Source organism: Chiloscyllium plagiosum, unplaced genomic scaffold (assembly GCF_037043375.1).
Source record: "Chiloscyllium plagiosum isolate Xiang-an unplaced genomic scaffold, Cpla_swu_hap1 HiC_scaffold_4, whole genome shotgun sequence".
Taxonomy (NCBI): Eukaryota; Metazoa; Chordata; class Chondrichthyes; order Orectolobiformes; family Hemiscylliidae; genus Chiloscyllium; species Chiloscyllium plagiosum.
In genome coordinates, this window is record NW_028270142.1 from 63,121,372 (window position 1) to 63,140,526 (window position 19,155).

At 40.1% G+C, this 19,155-nt stretch overlaps 1 protein-coding gene across 4 annotated transcripts in view; it reads right to left on the bottom strand.

The window, feature by feature from the left end:
* Nucleotides 1-19,155, bottom strand: part of rttn (rotatin) — a 218,140-nt gene that overhangs the window by 74,544 nt on the left and 124,441 nt on the right. For all 4 annotated transcript variants that reach the window (XM_087986291.1, XM_087986292.1, XM_087986290.1 and 1 more), the window contains exons 30-31: nt 8,476-8,586; nt 7,703-7,861 (exon numbers count right to left, since the gene is read on the bottom strand). In XM_087986291.1, the coding sequence (XP_087842417.1) occupies nt 7,703-7,861; nt 8,476-8,586 (270 nt within the window). The remainder of the gene's footprint in view (nt 1-7,702; nt 7,862-8,475; nt 8,587-19,155) is intronic.

A 19,155-nucleotide genomic window follows, 5' to 3' on the forward strand; every position in this document is an offset into this window, starting at 1 on the left:
ATTATACAAATGAATTTTAGTGTAATTATCAACTGAAAGCTAACCGGCACAATCTCTAACCCATTTTTAGGGTCTATTTTCTAACTTGCACCCAAAACAGAAACTCAACTCCATTTCTTTTTTTCTATTTAAATGCAAAGATCCAGATTATTCAATAAACTTTTTGGAAGAAGGAAACAACTTTTTTTTGCATTAATTCGATGACTTTGTGAAATTAATTTAGTCAAGGGTCAGTTTAACCAATGTATTTCTAAGCCCAGTACTGTAGTGAACAATTACTGGTGTCGATTAGAACATAGAACATTACACCGCAGTACAAGCCCTTCGGCCCGCAAAGTTGCACTGACCTGTGGAATCAATCTGAAGCCCATCTAACCTACATTATTCCACGTTCATCCATATGATCATTTAAATGCCCTTAAAGTTGGCGAGTCTACTACTGCTGCAGGCAGGGTGTTCCATGCCCCTACTATTCTAAGTAAAGAAACTACCTTTGACATCTGTCCGATATCTATCACCCTCAATTTAAAGCTATGTCCTCTCGTGTTAGCCATTATTATCTGAGGAAAAAGACTCTCACTATCCACCCTATCTAAACCTCGGATTATCTTATATATCTCAATTAAGTCACCTTTCAACCTTCTCTAGAATGAAAACGGCCCCAATTTCCTCATAAGACCTTCCCCCCCCATATCAGGCAATATCCTAGTAAATCTTCTCTGAATCCTTTCCAAAGCTTCCACATCCTTCCTATAATAAGGTGACAAAACTGTACGCAATACTCCAAGTGCGACTGCATCAGAGTTTTATACAGCTTCAATATGACCTCATGGCTCTGAAACTCAATCCCTCCACCAATAAAAACTTACACACCATATGCCTTCTTAACAACTCTATCAACTTGGGTGGCAACTTTCAGAGATCTATGTACATGGACATTGAATCTCTCTGCTCATCTACACTACCAAGAAACTTATCATTATTGTGGTTGTGTTCACCGAGCTGGGAATTGGTGTTGCAGACGTTTCGTCCCCTGTCTAGGTGACATCCTCAGTGCTTGGGAGCCTCCTGTGAAGCGCTTCTGTGATCTTTCCTCTGGCATTTGTAGTGGTTTGAATCTGCCGCTTTCGGTTGTCAGTTCCAGCTGTCCGCAGCAGTGGTCGGTATATTGGGTCCAGGTCGATGTGCTTATTGATTGAATCTGTGGATGAGTGCCATGTCTCTAGGAATTCCCTGGCTGTTCTCTGTTGGGCTTGTCCTATAATAGTAGTGTTGTCCCAGTCGAATTCATGTTGCTTGTTCACGAACACCAACTAACCACGAAACGACAAGACCAGCTATCCTTAGTAGACACACACGCAGATGACAAGCAACATGAGTTCGACTGGGACAACACTCTAGATGGAGGGGAATTTCTTAAGTGTGTACAAGACAATTTTCTGATTCAGTATGTGGATGTACCTACAAGAGAAGGTGCAAAACTTGACCTACTCTTGGGAAATAAGGCAGGGCAGGTGACTGAGGTGTCAGTGGGGGAGCACTTTGGGGCCAGCGACCATAATTCGATTCATTTTAAAATAGTGATGGAAAAGGATAGACCAGATCACAAAGTTGAAGTTCTAAATTGGAGAAAGGCCAATTTTGACAGTATTAGGCAAGAATTTTCAAAAGCTGATTGGAGGCAGATGTTCGCAGGTAAAGGGACGGCTGGAAAATGGGCAGCCTTCAGATATGAGATAACAAGAATCCAGAGAAAGTATATTCCTGTCAGGGTGCGAGGGAAGGCTGGTAGGTATAGGGAATGCTGGATGACTAAAGAAATTGAGGGTTTGGTTAATAAAAAGAAGGAAGTATATGACAGACATAGACAGGATAGATCAAGTGAATCCTTAGAGTATAAAGGCAGTAGGACTATACTTAAGAGGGAATTCAGGAGGGCAAAATGGGGACATGAGATAGCTTTGGCAAATAGAATTAAGGAGAATGCAAAGGGATTTTACAAATATATTAAGGACAAAAGGGTAACTAGGGAGAGAATAGGGCCCCTCAAAGATCAGCAAGGCGGCCTATGTGTGGAGTCACAGAAAATGGGGGAGATACTAAATGAATATTATGCATCAGTATTTACTGTGGAAAAGGATATGGAAGATTTGGACTGTAGGGAAATAGATGGTGACATCTTGCAAAATGTCCAGATTACAGAGGAGGAAGTGCTGGATGTCTTGTAACGGTTAAAGGTGGATAAATCCTCAGGACCTGGTCACATGTACCCAAGAACTCTGTGGGAAGCTAGATAAGTGATTGCTGGGCCTCTTGCTGAGATATTTGAATCATCAATAGTCACAGGTGAGGTGCCGGAAGCCTGGAGGTTGGAAAACGTGGAGCCACTGTTTATGAAGGGCGGTAAAGACAAGCCAGGGAACTATAGACCAGTGAGCCTGACCTCGGTGGCGGGCAAGTTGTTGAAGGGAATCCTAAGAGACAGGATGTACATATATTTGCAAAGGCAAGGACTGATTCGGGATCGTCAACGTGGCTTTGTGCGTGGAAAATCATGTCTCATAAACTTGATTGAGTTTTTTGAAGAAGTAACAAAGAGGATCGATGAGGGCAGAGCAGTAGATGTGATTTATATGGACTTCAGTAAGGCTTTCGACAAGGTTACCCATGGGAGACTGATTAGCAAGGTTAGATCTCATGGAATACAGGGAGAACTAGCCATTTGGATACAGAACTGGATCAAAGGTAGAAGACAGAGGGTGGTGGTGGAGGGTTGTTTTTCAGACTGGAGGCCTGTGACCAGTGGAGTGCCACAAGGATCAGCGCTGGGACCTCTACCTTTTGTCATTTACATAAATGATTTGGATGCGAGCTTAAGAGGTACAGTTAGTAAGTTTGCAGATGACACCAAAATTGGAGGTGTAGTCAACAGCGAAGAGGGTTACCTCAGATTACAATATGGGCCAATGGGCTGAGAAATGGCAGATGGAGTTTAATTCAGATAAATGCGAGGTGCTGCATTTTGGGAAAGCAAATCTTAGCAGGACTTATACACTTAATGGTAAGGTCCTAAGGAGTGTTGCTGAACAAAGAGACCTTGGAGTGCCAATTCATAGCTCCTTGAAAGTGGAATCGCAGGTAGATAGGATAGTGAAGAAGGCGTTTGGTATGCTTTCCTTTATTGGTCAGAATATTGAATACACGAGTTGGGAGGTCATGTTGTGGCTGTACAGGACATTGTAAGTAATCTAAAATCTAATCTAATTCAGTGTGGAAACAGGCCCTTCGGCCCAACAAGTCCACACCGACCCGCCGAAGCGCAACACACCCATACCCCTACATTTACCCCTTACGTAACACTACGGGCAATTTAGCATGGCCAATTCACCTGACCTGCACATCTTTGGTCTGTGGGAGGAAACCGGAGCACCCGGAGGAAACCCACGCAGACACGGGGAGAACGTGCAAACTCCACACAGTCAGTCGCCTGAGGCGGGAATTGAACCCGGGTCTCTGGCGCTGTGAGGCAGCAATGCTAACCACTGTGCCACCGTGCCCCCCACATTGGTTAGGCCACTGTTGGAATGTTGCGTGCAATTCTGGTCTCTTTCCTATCAGAAAGATGTTGTGAAACTTGAAAGGGATCAGAAAAGATTTACAAGGATGTTGCCAGGGTTGGAGGATTTGAGCTATAGGGAGAGGCAGAACATGCTGGGAACTGTTTTCCTTGCAGCGTTGGAGGCAGAAGGGTGACCTTATAGAGGTTTACAAAATTATGAGGGGCATGGATAGGATAAATAGACAAAGTCTTTTCCCTGGGGTCGGGGACTCCAGAACTAGAAGGCATAGGTTTAGGGTGAGAGGAGAAAGATATAAAAGAGACCTAAGGGGCAACCTTTTCACGCAGAAGGTGGTACGTGTATGGAATGAGCTGCTAGAGGATGTGGTGGAGGCTGGTACAATTGCAACATTTATGTGGCATTTGGATGGGTATATGAATAGGAAGGGTTTGGAGGTTTATGGGCCGGATGCTGGCAGGTGGGACTAGATTGGGTTGGGATATCTGGTCGGCATGGATGGGTTGGACCAAAGGATCTGTTTCCATGCTGTACATCTCTATGACTCTATAACCAGAAACCCTTTTATAAAACAAACTGCATACTTATAGTAGTTATCAGCACATAATTAACTTCTCTTTATGCTAATCTAAGCCATGAAAATATCAAGAGAAATTGCTGATAATATCATCCCATTTTGCTGAACATTGCGCAATCATGGGTGAACAACCCCACTTTTGACCTTATGATGGAGGGAAGGCCATTGATGAAGATGACTGGGCCTAGAACACTACCCTGAGCAACCCATGCAGAAATGTCCTGGACCTCCAACAACAATGACCATCTTCCTACGTATCAGGTACGACTCTAACCTCTACAGAGTTTGCCCCCTGCTACTCATTGACTTCAGTTTTGGTAGGGCTCCTTGATGCCACACTTGGTCGAATGCACCCTTGATGTCATTGGCTGTCACTCTCACCTCACCTCTGGAATTCAGCTCTTTTGTCCATGTTTGAAACAAGGTCAAGACCTGAGTGGGCCTAGTGGAACCCAAACTAGGCATCACTAAGCAGGTTATTGCTGAGCAAGTGCTGCTTGATAACAACTGTTGATGACACTTTCTGTCACTTACTCCCGATCCAAGGCCTTACATTCTGTTGTTTTTTTCCTACCATCTATTCTTCTTAAAACCTTGTACATTTCCATTAGTTTGCTCTAATGAGAAAAAGATCATTGGTCTTAAATACTAACTTTCCCAATATGCTGTCTGGATGGCTGAGCGGTTCCAGAATTTTATTTTTATATTTCACATTTCCAGCATTCGAAATACATTGTCTTTGATTATTCAACAAACTGGGTGTCTAGGAAAATTTACTGCCATCTTTTCTTATTTCTTACTTATTTCAATATAGATGTTTGGTTGAGTTTAATTTGCCGGATGCTTGAGCATAGTGCAATAGTCAGGAGTATTAGCTCTTTCCATACAAATATTACAAGGCAGTCTAGATACTGTGTTTCTTTCACAAGAGTTTTAGATTACTTCACAATCATCATTTATGAGAGAAACATGTTGATGCAATATCAAAGAACATAAGAACCAAGAGCAGGAGTAGACCATTTGACCCCTCGAGCCTGCTCTGCCTTTCAAGAAGATCATGGCTGATCTTTTCGTGGTCTCAGCTCCACTTACCCGCTGTCTCATCATAGCCCTTCATTCCTTTATTGTTCAAAAAAATGATCTACCTTAGCTTTCAAAACATTTACTGAGGACTCCTCGTCAACTTCATTGGCAGGAAATTCCATAGATACACAACCCTTTGAGTGAAGAAGTTCCTTCTCAATTCAGTTCTAAATCTGCTCCCACTAATTTTGAAGCCATGCCCTCTTGTCCTCGTTTTACCACCAGTGAAAACATCCTCTCTACTATCTATTCGCTTCATAATTTAAGACATTTCTATAAGATCTCCTTCGTTCTTTTAAATTCCAATCAATATAATCCCAGTCTTCTCAGTCTCTTCTCATAAGCCAACTCTCTCAAATCCAGAATCAGCCGAGTGAACCTCGTCTGCACCCCCTCAAGTGCCAGTATATCCCCTCTCAAATAAGGAGGCCAAAACTGAATGCAGTACTCCAGTATGGCTCACCAGCACCCTATACAGCTGCAACATAACGTCCTACTTTCAAACTCAATCCCTTTAGCAATGAAAGACAAAATTCCATTTGCCTTCTTAATTACCTGTTGTACCTGCAGACCAACCTTCTGTGATTCAGGTACAAGAACACCTAGGTCCCTCTGCACAGCAGCATGCTGCAATTTTTTTAACCATTCAAGTAATAGTCCTTTTTACTGTTATTCCTAACAAAATGGATAACTTCACATTTATTAACATTATACACCATCTGCCAGACCTTTGCCCAGTCACAAACTATCTAATTTCTAAACCTAAAAAGTACTTGTAGATTCAGTTACTGACATGCTCTGCTTCTTCAATGACTGTGGTTTCTCACCCAGGTCAACAGAGCCCTCAACTGTATCCAATGCATCACTGCACTTCTACCCTTGCCCCTTCCCATCACTCACCCCAGAGTGATTGAGTTCCTCTTGTCCTCACATTGCATCCCACCAGCCTCCGCTATTTCAGACAACTGCAACAGAACACCACCACCAAACACATCTTCCCCTCACTCTCCCATCTACATATTGCAGAGATTGTTCCCTCAGAGACACCCTAGTCCATTCCACAACCATCAACACCACACCCACCTTCCCATGGTACCTTTCCATATCACCACAGAAGGTGCAACACCTGTCCCTTCACCTCCTCCCTGCTCACCAGGGCCTAAACAGTCTTTCAAGGTGAAGCAGCATTTCACCGGTATCCCCTGCAATCTTGTGTATTGTATTCGCTGCACCTAATGTTGCCTCCTCTACACTGAAGAAACCAATCGCAGACTGGGTGACCACTTTGTGGAACACCTCCAGTCTGTGCACAAGCATGACACCAACCTTCCCGTAGCCAGTCATTTTAACACAGTGTCCTATTTGCATGCCCACGTGTCTGTCTTTGGCATGCTGCAGTGTTCCAGTGAAACACAACACAAACTGAAGGAATAACATCTCCTCTTTAGAGTCGGTGTTTTACAGCTTTCTGGACTTGATATTAGTTTCAACACCTTCAAATTGTAAACCAAACTCCATTTCTCCCGTTTCCTTTACCTTGTTACATTTTGTTATCATGTCCTCTCTGCCCTTTCCCCATCACACTGGGACCATCTGTCTTTCAAGTCTGGCAGGAGACATAAATACTGTCCCTTCACACTTCATTGCAGTTCTGAAGAAGAGTCACCTAGTCTTGAAATGCTAGCTTGCTCTCTCTCCATCGATGCCGTCTGACCCGCCATGATCTGCAGCATTTATTTTCAGTACAGATTCCAGCATCTGCAGTAATTTGCTCCTAGTAAATCTTATCTGCACTCTCTCCTTCTTCCTATAACATGATGACCACAACTGTATGCAGTACTCCAGCTGTAGCCTAAATAGTGTTTTGCAGTTGCAGCATCATCTTCTCACTTCTTGAATGAATGTTGTGGCTAATAAAGGCAAGTATCCCATATGCCTTCTTAACCACCTTATTTACCTGACCTGCTATCTTCAAGTATTTATGGACATGTACACCAAAATCCTTCTGATCTTCAGTAATTCACAGAGACCTCCTATGTATAGTTATACCTTTTTTCCTTCCCAAGTGAATCACCTCTCACTTTTGCAGGTTCATTTCCATTTTTCACTGATCTGTCCACCTGACCAGTCCATTGATATCTAACTGCAGTTAACAGCTGTTCTCCTCACTATTTACCACCATACCAACTTTTGTGTCATGCATAAATCTTTTGATCCGACCCTCTACGTATACCATGCAGTATTCTCTCGATCAGGACAGGCGAGAACCACAATGTGGATCCAAAGTGGTTCTTAGTATTCTATATCTTAACTACAGAAATTGGAAACTCCATTATTGTATGTACCAATGCGTTGGTTCATAGGATTTATGCAAACCATCATGCATTCACAGCAACAAGATAAAAATGTTAGGAGGGTGGTCCCAGTCAATGTGTTAACTGCATAATTTAGAAGTATTACTCACCTCCTTACGAGCCATACTGCATTCAGATTGGTCCAGAAGGATGTTTAGAACTGTGCCCCATAATCCTCCAGAAATATTCTGACAGCTGGCTGCAAATGCAATGCAGCCATTTTCAACCAGAGTCAAGGCAGATCCAATACCCAAACTGCCAAAACGGACCTAAGATAAATTGAACAAAAATTTGTACATATTTCTGACACTGAACAATAAATGCAATAAATGTTAATCTAAATCACTGGCATAAAATGCACATTTTGTGTTTCAAATTTAAAAACATACTCTCTGAAGCAAGTGAACAGAAAATAAATTTAGATCTGTGCAAGTTCTGGAATATAAACAAAGGAGTATAAACTGCTTGATGCAGTAAAAAGAAATCAAGCTAATAAATAATACAAAAAAAAACCAGAAAGCTTATCAGGAAACAACAGCGTATTAATAGTGAAATTGCCAACTTAAATTTCAGTAGCATCAAATGTGGTAAAATGATAACATCATTCAACAGGAAGAAATCACATCTGTAAATAATATGATCATCTATTCATTGCTTAAAGGATATGACCTAATGATATCCAGCTAGTGTTCAGAAGAAAGTGCAGAATTGTGTGTAAATTTAACTTGTGCCATGCTCCTGAGCATTACTATTGAATAGCTTGTGAAATTGTACTGGATGATCATAAAAAGTCAGAATAACAAAACAAAACAAAAGAAGATATTCACTCAGTGATCCATTTTGAAGTGATAGACTTACAAGAAAAGCAAGAAACCCCACATACCTCAGGGTCTCGATCAACCCAAAGTGGAATGAGCCATGCCAGACCTAGTCGTGATGGCATTTGATCCTCATTGTTCTGTTCATCTGCCAAAGACCACAGTGATATCCAATCCTATTATAAAAATAAACCAAAATGAATGTCAAATACCAGGAAATTCATTAATTTCAAACACATACATGGTTTCTATAACCACAAACACAGTGGCACAACCTAAATGCTAAACTTGATAACATTAGCAGACTGTTTTAAATTGTGGGTCTACTCTCAAAACACTCAGACTCAATAACCTTCAGATGGATCTAGTATCTCTACAATCAGTAATTTATCTGTAATACAATGTACCTTGCCACGGGTGCACTGAATGGATTACTATTGTATATGCTTCATGTGGATTCCTATTATGTTTCACAAGACTTGATGATCAAGCACTTGAATGAGACAATGCTAACTGTAAATCAATAATCTCATTAATGTTACACATAATGTGTGCATAAACAGAATAGCATTACAAAATACATCAAAAGCAATGCTCCACCTGAGATAAGAACTAAAATATCATATCCATTAACAAGCCACTGACGAGTGAATTTTAAATGAGTTGGCCCCAACCTTTTAAAGTGAATTCTTAGCCTTGCTGTCTAACCTGCATTCCAAATCAGTACAGAATAAAAGCCCTTAACAAGCTAAGAAAAAGACAAAGAGTTGACAATATTGGTCCTTTGTCACCTTTCCATGTGCCAGCTGAACTAATAGTCAAGCTAGATAGCACCATCTGAGGTGTAAACATCCCTGGCAGCTATACCTGCTGGGATTAAATGAATGAAAGGCATTCTAATATATTACGTATGATATTTACTCAAATGTCATTTGAGTCTCCATGGTCTCAACCTAACATGCAATACAATATTCACTTCTCTTGCCAGTACATCCAGATTTAATTTGCAATTCAAAATTTCATCTTGTCTAAGTCTGGCATTGCATTTTACTTAACAGCAGTAACTTGGCAAACTACCTCATGTTTGTTTTTGTAAGATAAAAAAAATTTAAGTCCTGAAACAATACACGGATTAACATTTAACATGACCTTCCTTTTAATGCAAGTCTTAATGATTAGGTGAGTTGACATGTCCAAACATTAGCTATATACTTGGATTTATGTAGCACCTTTAACAACCTCAGGAAGTCCCAAACTGTGTCACAACCAATTAAGTACTTTCCCCAAATGTAGTCAAAGTACGATGAAAAAGACACCAGGTAATTCGCGACACTAAAACAGCAACAAGACGTTGATCAGGTAGTGCTATTAAAAATAGGTGTTCGCTCATGGATAAAATTGCCATGATAAATGGCAAACTCCTCAGTTCTTCCAAAATAATGCATAAGAATTACTATGCCAATCTAACAGAATTCAAGAAGACCTTTGTTTAATGTCTCAACTGAAAGATGGCATCGTTGACAATATGGTTCATCTCAGTGTTCAATTTCGAACTATCTGATTCAGAGGCAAGACTGCTAACCACTGAGCCGCAGCTGACACATCATGTTGCATTCATCAGCTGTGGTAAATTTGTAAAATTCTAGTTCAATCCATGGTTCAATGAAATGTCATCTAAAGTGAATTTGAAGAAGATAATGATAATTTACCACTATTATAATAAAATCTACATTAAGAAGCCAAGAAGGAGGGTCAATAAGACAGAAGATATAAATACTTCACTCAAAAATTGGTGTGGGAGGGATGGATTTGAATTCATGACACAGTGACATCAGTACAGGGGAAAGAGTAAGGTGTTCTGATGAGACAGGCTCCACGCGAATCATGTTAGTATCATCATCCTGGTGAATCGTGTATAAGAACTGTAGATAGGGCTTTAAGCTAAATAGTGGAGGAGTTGGAAATGGCACAAAGGAAGGTGGTTGTGGTTGTTCGATCCTGTAGGATCTCTCTGCAGGAGTTTCTCAATGTAGTATCTGAGGCCCAACCAGCTTGAGCTGCTTTATCAGTGACCTTCCCTCCGTCATGCAGTTAGAAGTGGGTTGTTTGTTGATGATTGCACGAGGTTCAGCACCATTTATGACTCCGCAGATAGTGAAAAATGCTATATCAAAATGCAGCAAGACCTGGACATATCCAGGAATGAACTGCAAAATGACATGTATAACACACAAATGTCAGGCAATGATTATGAACACTTTTGAGAAAATGGTTTCAATAGTGTTACCATGCTGAATATCAACTTCCTGAGGATTAGCATTGACCAGAAACTGACCTGTAATAGATAAATATTAATACTTTAGCTACAAAAGCAAGTTATAGACTTAGAATCTTGTAGTAAGTAACTTGCCTACATACTCACAAATTCTGTCCACCATCTACAAGGCACAAGTCAAGAGTGTGATAGAATATCCTCCACTTGCTGGAAAAAGGCTCTTTCATCATTGGGTCCATGCTGGATATGAACCACTTTTGTACTCTAGTTTTTCAGGACTTGGCCCATGGCCTTGTATGCTGTGACTCTTCAAGTAATCATCTAAATACTTCTCAAATGTTGTCATGGTTGTGGCCTCGATTCTCTTTCTCGTGGGTCCCAGATACTAATCGGCCCCTCTGGATGAACAAATATTCTTCCTTAAATCCTGTTTAAATCACCCACCCTTTATGCTGTCTGGTTATTAATTTCTTTACTAAAGAGAAAAAAAAAGTTACTTCCTAACTACTGTCTATATGTCCCTCATCTTTTTTTGCCTAGTTTTTAAATCCCTCAGCTGTTGTGACAAGATTTGAATCCATGACCCCAAAGCTTCTGGGCTACTAAACCGAGATTACTTAACTAGTATCATTACCACTAAGCCAACATCTCTTCGAAAGAGTGCAGCTCCAATAACATATAAGCTTGACAAAATCAAACATAAAGCATCCCACTGGATTGGCACCACATCCACAAACATTTCCTCCCTCCACCACCAAAGCACAGAGGCAGCTGTGTGTATCATCTATAAAATGCACTGCAGAATTTCAAGGTGAACACTTCAGTACTGAACATTGCCACTTTCTGAACTTTCAATGGGAGTTGGTGGCAGTGGTTGGGAGCATGGTGTTCACCAATGAAGCTTCTGATATTGGTTAGGCACTTGCCACTATCCTGAAGAACTACTGAAGTGTCCTGGGACTCATAAGACCTATTTACAATAACAATAACTACTTTGCTGCTTTGCATGACTCCAGAGGATTTTCATCAATTCTAGTTATTGATATTATACTTGGTCAAGTTCTAACTTAACATCAAAGGCTCCTGAAGTCAAATCTTTTGTTCACAGTTGGACCAAGACTGAGCGATTCTGACGGAATCTGAAGTTATCATCCAGTCATGAGGTTACTGCTGTGCAAATGCTCCATGTTAGCTACAGACTGTAGCTGAATACAATTTTGCTGCAACTGATGGCCCATGGCATCTTTCAAACTAAATCACGGAGATGTGAATCTTCACATAATATTTTAAACTGAACTATATGACCTCCCGTCCTTATAGTATAAAGAAATACTCCTGAGCCGAGACACACTTCTTTCTCACCTTTGGAAAGACTGGTCTCAATATTAATTATCATTTGCCTGATTGAGGAGGGAGGTTAGCAATAAACTGTGCAAATATTTTGAGAAGTGCACAAATTTTTCTCCCTTACTGCTATCATCATTCTCCTGGTCAGTGGGACACATTCTGGTCTCTCTGCAGAATAGAACTTGGAGAAAAATCAGTGTTGTCTTGGAAACCCAGATCAAATCCATGTGCCGTAGGATTCCAAAGTCGTTAGTCATGCTAGCATTCAGAGATTAGAAGGCTGCTGTCTGGATTGTCAACGCATCATTCACATTCCCAGATTAAAGCTCCAGCGTCTCCCAGACTATAAATGAAAGACTACATAGGAAAGTAAGAACTATGAGTAGGGGTAGGCCATCTGGCCCTTAGAGTCTAGGTTAGTGTGGTGCTGGAAAAGCACAGCAGGTCAGGCAACATCCAAGGAGCAGGAAAATTGAAGTTTTGGGCAAAAGCTCTTCAACAGGAATGAAGGCAGGGAGCCTCCAAGGTGGCAAAATAAATGGGAGGGGGGTGGGGTTGGGGAGAAGGTAGCAAAGTGTACATACAATAGGTGGGGATGGGGATGGGGATGAAAGTGATAGGTCAGAGAGGAGGGTGGGTGAAGATAGCGAGAGAACAATGGGTGGATGGGGGTGTGGGATGAAGGTGATAGGTCAGAGAGGAGGGTGGAGCAGATAGGTGGGAAGGAAGATTGGCAGGTAGGACAGGTCATGAGGATGGTGCTGAGTTGGAAGGTTGGAACTGGGGTAAGGCGGGGAAAGGGGAAATGAGGGAACTGGTGAAGTCCACATTGATGCCCTGGGGTTGAAGTGTTCCGAGGCAGAAGATGAGGCGTTCTTCCTCCAGGCTAAATGAATGTGTGCATCCAATGGGTGCAATGCATTCAGTGAGGATGGCAACAGGAAAATGCCAAAATGCATAGGTATGAACTTCGGAAACCTTTCAAGATAGTGGTGCCAGTGAAAAGTATATGCCAAACACTGCATGAGCTGAATGTAGAGTTATCAGATTACATACGAATTGGGATGGTTAGGAGGTTAGGATTGAGTAAAGAAGGTGCAAATGTACACTCAAATGAAATTGAGTACCAGAAAAGTAAGTGGAAGAGAGGAATGGTGCAAATGGAGTATGCTTGACAAGACAGAGTGAGAAAGTGCAGTACAGAACTTTGATGCATTTGCTTATTTCCTCATCAATCCTGACTTGATCAGATCATGGAAATTGTGTGGTCAAGTATGAGATGCTCATTTCCCAAATTATCTCCATCCAAACTTTCTTATTCATAGCATCAAATTTCTTTGTCTCATTCATGGGAAATAAATTAACTTTCCATGCTCTCACTACACCTTGCAGACTGTCTAACAATGACTTGCTGAGTATAAGAGACATCTCTCTTTGTTGTGTCCTTTAAATATCTCACTCTCATTCTCAAAATATTACCTTCTATTCTACCTGGCCTTTTAAACAGTCAAGCAAAGTCATGTTACGTGAGTTCACATCACCTTAATTGGAGATTTGAATCTCAATGCAAAATTATCATGAGTCAGTCCTGTCAAAATCGGACATTCCTGGATGCTTCTTCATCTACAGTTAATGGCAACTATCCTTATCTCTCCAAACACAGGCCCCTCCCCCCAGTCCTATCTCACATTAATATTTTTGAGGCCATTATCTCAGTTTAAACAAGTTAACATAAGAAGCTCTTTACCCTTCTAGATTTTAATTAAACACGTGGGATAACAATAATCAAAAAAGGCATTCACAAAGATTTATAATATATTTGGCAATTTACTACATGGAAAATCAAACTGGTAGAATAAGCCACACAAATAACCTCAGGAAAAAAAAAACACACACTGGGTCAACAATATGGCCTTTGGAAAAAGAGGGCATTGAATTAATGCTGTCACCACATCCAATGCATCATATTCTCATTTTAACTGATGTTGAGGGAGTTAGCTATACCTGATGAAGGTCTTATGTCCGAAACGTCGATTTTCCTGCTCCTCGGATGCTGCCTGACCCGTTGCTTTTCCAGCAACACACTCTCGACTCTGATCCCCAGCATCTGCAGACCTCACTTTCTCCAAGTACTTGCTTTCACCTAGTTAGCTATATTGTTAATCTTCAAAACTTCCACCTTTGTTGGTAAAGCTCTACAATCTAGTCAAGTCGACCTATGGTTTTAATCTATTCACATGATTTCTTAAAACTTTCACTTTCTTACAGAAAAAGTGGAAATTCACATTGCAAAATGATTGAAAATTCTCCTCCACTATGAAGGTTTAATTGGAAATATGTATCATATATAACCTGAATTCAGGCATTTTTGGTCAAAAGATCTTCATTTGTCTATGTTAACATTTATATTAATAATACATATCCTACATTCCAATTACAAATATTTTTAGCTCGCAATATATTGTTGTACCCAACTTCCAGTTTATTCAAATTTCTGAAGAAAAATCATATTTTATCACTGACAGAGATATTCAGTAAAAATTAGATTTGGCTGGAGTATAGGTTTAGATTTTATCAGATATCAAATAATTTTACTGTTGCTGACACTCAAATGTGATAAAGGAAAGGTTTACAATGTGCTTAGTGCTTCTTAAAATTGCAGTTACACACATCTATTTGGTGTCAGCCCCAAAGTTATTAATAAGCAGCTCTTTTCTTCAGAAGTAACTTAATGAACAAACAAACAGGTTTTACATCTCTGTTGAAACAGTGCATGAAGGATTATTTACAGATGATAACCTATTGCTCCTTAATGTTTCCAGCATAAATAATTTTTAAATTCAAGGTTGGACAAGCATAATGACTGGAAATACTCTAAAATCAACTGACCCCACTATAGGAAATCGAGTGAAATTTGGCCTTGATTCTCTTGTCATCGTGCACCACTACCCAAAACAGATTTCACGCTACGTACCCCATACCTTCAGCATTCAAGATGTCCTGTCAGGAATTTCTGATTCCATCAGTGTTGCTATCTGCATCTTTGTATGCTCTATTTTCTTAACTTCAGTAAAGTAGGTTATATTTGCAGCTTACTTTATGACAAATTCTTTTTCTATTGCTTTTTTTAGTACAACTTGAAATGTCAAAATGCTGAGTTAAAACAATCAAACCTAAGACTGTGCTAACATTGGTGCAAAAAGCTTTGGTTACTTTTCAAATTTGGTATGATAGCAAGAATATTTTCTAGAACAATCTTAAAAGAATTTGACTTTCTGTTTTTATTTCTTGTGCCAATATCCCTTAGATGACACTCATTTTAGGCAGCCTTCAAATATATGCTTCATTTGTTGAAGCAAGGTTGTCAATTATAAACAACTTCTATCTTTGCAGAAACTTTAACATTGCGGCTAGTCACGAGACTGTTCACAGAAGCATTATGAAACCAAACTTGACACTGAGCCACATAAGGAGATATTTAGGCAGACAGTCAAATGCTGAGACAATGATGGAAGTTTTAAGACATGTCTTAAAGAAGGCAAGAGAGACTGTAGGTTTAGGTGAGGAATTCCAGAAGTTCATGTTCTTGACAGCTGAAGGTATCAAAAAAAAAGAACAATGCCCAAGAGGCCAGAATTTGAGAAATAGAGATAACTTGCAGAGTTGTACGGTTGGAAGAGATTGCCAACACACGGAGGGTTGAGACCATGAAGGGTTTTAATACAAGAATATGAGTTTTTAAAAATTGAGGCATTTGTAAAAAGTTAATATCGCGTGCACAAGTACTACAGTCTACTTTCCTGGCCATCAGACAACGTTGGAAATAATTCTAATACAATATTGCCATACCTGTTCTCTTCAACTTGCTCTTTGCATCTAACAGTTATTTTTCATCAACATGTTTTATCTAATTAGTTACAGATGCTTTCCCTTCTCTTAATTCTATGCCCTTTGACATTTTGTTTTTTAAGAATTTGCATAAAATCTGTCAATATCCAGCCTATATTCAGTTAAAAATAAAATACTGGAGAAAGCCTTCCAAACTGCCTTTTGATAATGTGCTCATCATTTCAGCAAAAATAATATGAGAATATCAGGTCATTCACCTTTCTAAATTCTGCACCCAATTCAGCCAGTAGTTAGATTCTTTTGTGTCCATCGGAAAGACTAATTCATCTTCCGCATAGTGATTCAAATTACCCTTAATATCTAAGACTCATGAACTGAACCAAGTTTTTATCCCAATTCCTCTAGTCGCCTTGTACATTTAGCTTTCCAGTTAACAGAGGTACTGCTATCCTAAATGCTTACATGCTAACAATATTTCTACTTTATTTAAGAGAGTATTCCTTGGCTTCACTGTGGCTTCTGAATACTTGAATAAAAGCACAATGATAAAAAATGTTAATTAAATTCACAGCAAACTCATTTTTTGTTTTAAAAAAGTTGACTAGCAAGATTAGAACTCTACACATTTTGTAAACGTCATTATATATTCTTAATCAACTTGTTCAGTTCCTCCCACTCAAAAAATGTAGTTCTTTCACCATTTTTCCCATTCTTAGTGTCTAATAATTACAAAATCTATTATTGTGACTATCAACATACTTTCACTTGCTCATTTGTTATGTTATATATTTCCTAGCAATTGTAATTTTGGCTAATACCCTCTTACATTGCCCTCCAAAATAGTTTGTCAGGTCTAGTACTATAATTTTTATACTGCAGATACTTTCAATTTCAGTAGGCTTGCCATATAGAGTCATAGAAATCTACAACACTTGTCTATGTTGACTAGATATCCTAATTAATCTAGTTCCATTTGCCAGCACTTGGCCCATATCCGTAAAAAAACCCTTCCTATTTATATACCCATCTAGATGCCTTTTAAATGTTGTAATTGTACCAGCCTCCACGACTTCCTCTTGCAGCTCATTCCAAACATGTACCACCCTCTGCATGAAAAAGTTGCCCTTTAGCTCCCTTTTAAATCTTTCCCCTCTCACCTTAAACTTAGTTCAGGACTCCCTCGCCCCCAGGAAAAAGACCTTGTCTGTTTATCCTATCTATGCCCCTCCTCATGATTTTATAAACCTCTATGAGGTCACCCCTCAGCCTCCGACGCTCTAGGGAAAACAGCTATAGCCTATTCAGCCTCTCCTTATAGCTCAAATCCTCCAACCCTGACAACATCCTTGTTAATCTATCTGTACCCTTGCAAGTTTCACAGCATCCTTCCTATAGGAGAGAGACCAGAGTTGCACACAATACTCCAAAAGTGGCCTAACCAATCGTCTGTACAGCCGCAACATTACTTCCCAACTCCTGTACTCAATACTCTGACCAATAAAAGAAAGCATACCAAATGCCTTCTTCACTATCCTATCTACCTGCGACTCCACTTTCAAGGAATTATGAACCTGCACTCCAAGGTCTCTTTGTTCAGCAACACTCCCCAGGACCTTACCATTAAGGGCATAAGTTCTGGCCTGATTTGCTTTTCCAAAATGCTACACCTCACATTTTATTAAATTAAACTCCACCTGACAATCCTCAGCCGACTGGCCCATCTGATCAAGGTCCCGTTGTATACTGAGGTAACCCTTTTTGCTATCCACTGCACCTCCAATTTTGGAGTCATCTACAAACTTACTTACTATACCTCCAATGTTCATATCCAAATCATTCAGATAAATGACAAAAAGCAGTGGACCCAGCACTGATCCTTGTAGCACACCACTGGTCATCGGCCTCCAGTCTGAAAAGCAACTCTCTAGCACCACCCTCTGTCTTCTACCTTCAAGCCAGTTCTGTGTTGAAATGGCTACTTCTCCCTGTATACTATGTGATCTAACCTAGCTAACCAGTCTACCATGAGAAACCTTGTCGAATGCCTTACTGAATTCCACTTGGATAACATCCACCGCTCCGACCTCATCAATCCTCTATGTTACTTCTTCAAAAAACTCAATCAAGTTACTGAAACATGATTTTCCACACACAAAGCCATGTTGACTAAACCCAATCAGTCATTGCCTTTCTTAATAAATATAAATGCTGTCCCTCAGGATTCCCTCCAACAATTTGCTCACCACCCAATGTCAGGCTCACTGGTCTATAGTTCCCTGGCTTTTTATTACCACTTTTCTTAAATAGTGGCACCAGGTTAGCTAACCTCCAGTCTTCCGACACCTTACCTATAACTATCGATGATACAAATATCTTAGCAAGAGGCCCAGCAAGGACTTCCCCAGGTTCCCACAGAATTGCAAGGTACACCTGATCAGGTCCTGGGGATTTATCCACCTTTATGCGTTTTTAAGATATCCAGCACCACCTCCTCTGTAATATGGACATTTTTCAATATATCACCATCCATTTTCCCACATTTTCCATGTCCTTCTCCACAGTAAACACTGATGCAAAATACTTGCTCAGTATCTCCCCCATCTCCTGCAGTTCCAGGCTGCCTTGCTGATCTTTGAGGGGCCCTATTTTCATCCAAGTTACTCTTTTGTCCTTAACGTATTTATAAAATTCTTTTGGATTTTCTTTAACCTTATTTGCCAAAACTATCTCATGTCCCCTTTTTGCCATCCTGGTTTCCCTCTTAATTCCTCTCTTAAGTATACTCTTGCTGTCTTTATACTCTAAGGATTTACTCTGCCGTCTATATGCTTCTTCTTTTTTCCTTGACCAAACCTCAATTTCTCTAGCCATCCAGCATTCCCTACACCTATCAACCTTGTCTTTCACCCTAACAGGTACATACTGTCTCTGGATTCTTGTTATCTCATTTTTGAAGGCTTCCCATTTTCCAGCCTTCCCTTTACCTGCAAACATCTGCCCCCAATCAACTTTTCAAATGTCTTGCCTAATATCATCAAAATTAGCCTTCCTCCAATTTAGTACTTTAACTTTTAGATCCAGTCTATCCTTTTCCATCACTATTTTAAATCTAATAGAATTATAGTTGCTCGTAACTGCTCCCCCACTGGCACCTAAGTCACTTGTCCTGCCTTATTTCTCAAGAGTAGGTCAAGTTTTGCACCTTCTCTAGTAGGGACATCCACATATTGAATCAGATAATTTTATTGTATACACTTAACAAATTCCTCTCCAT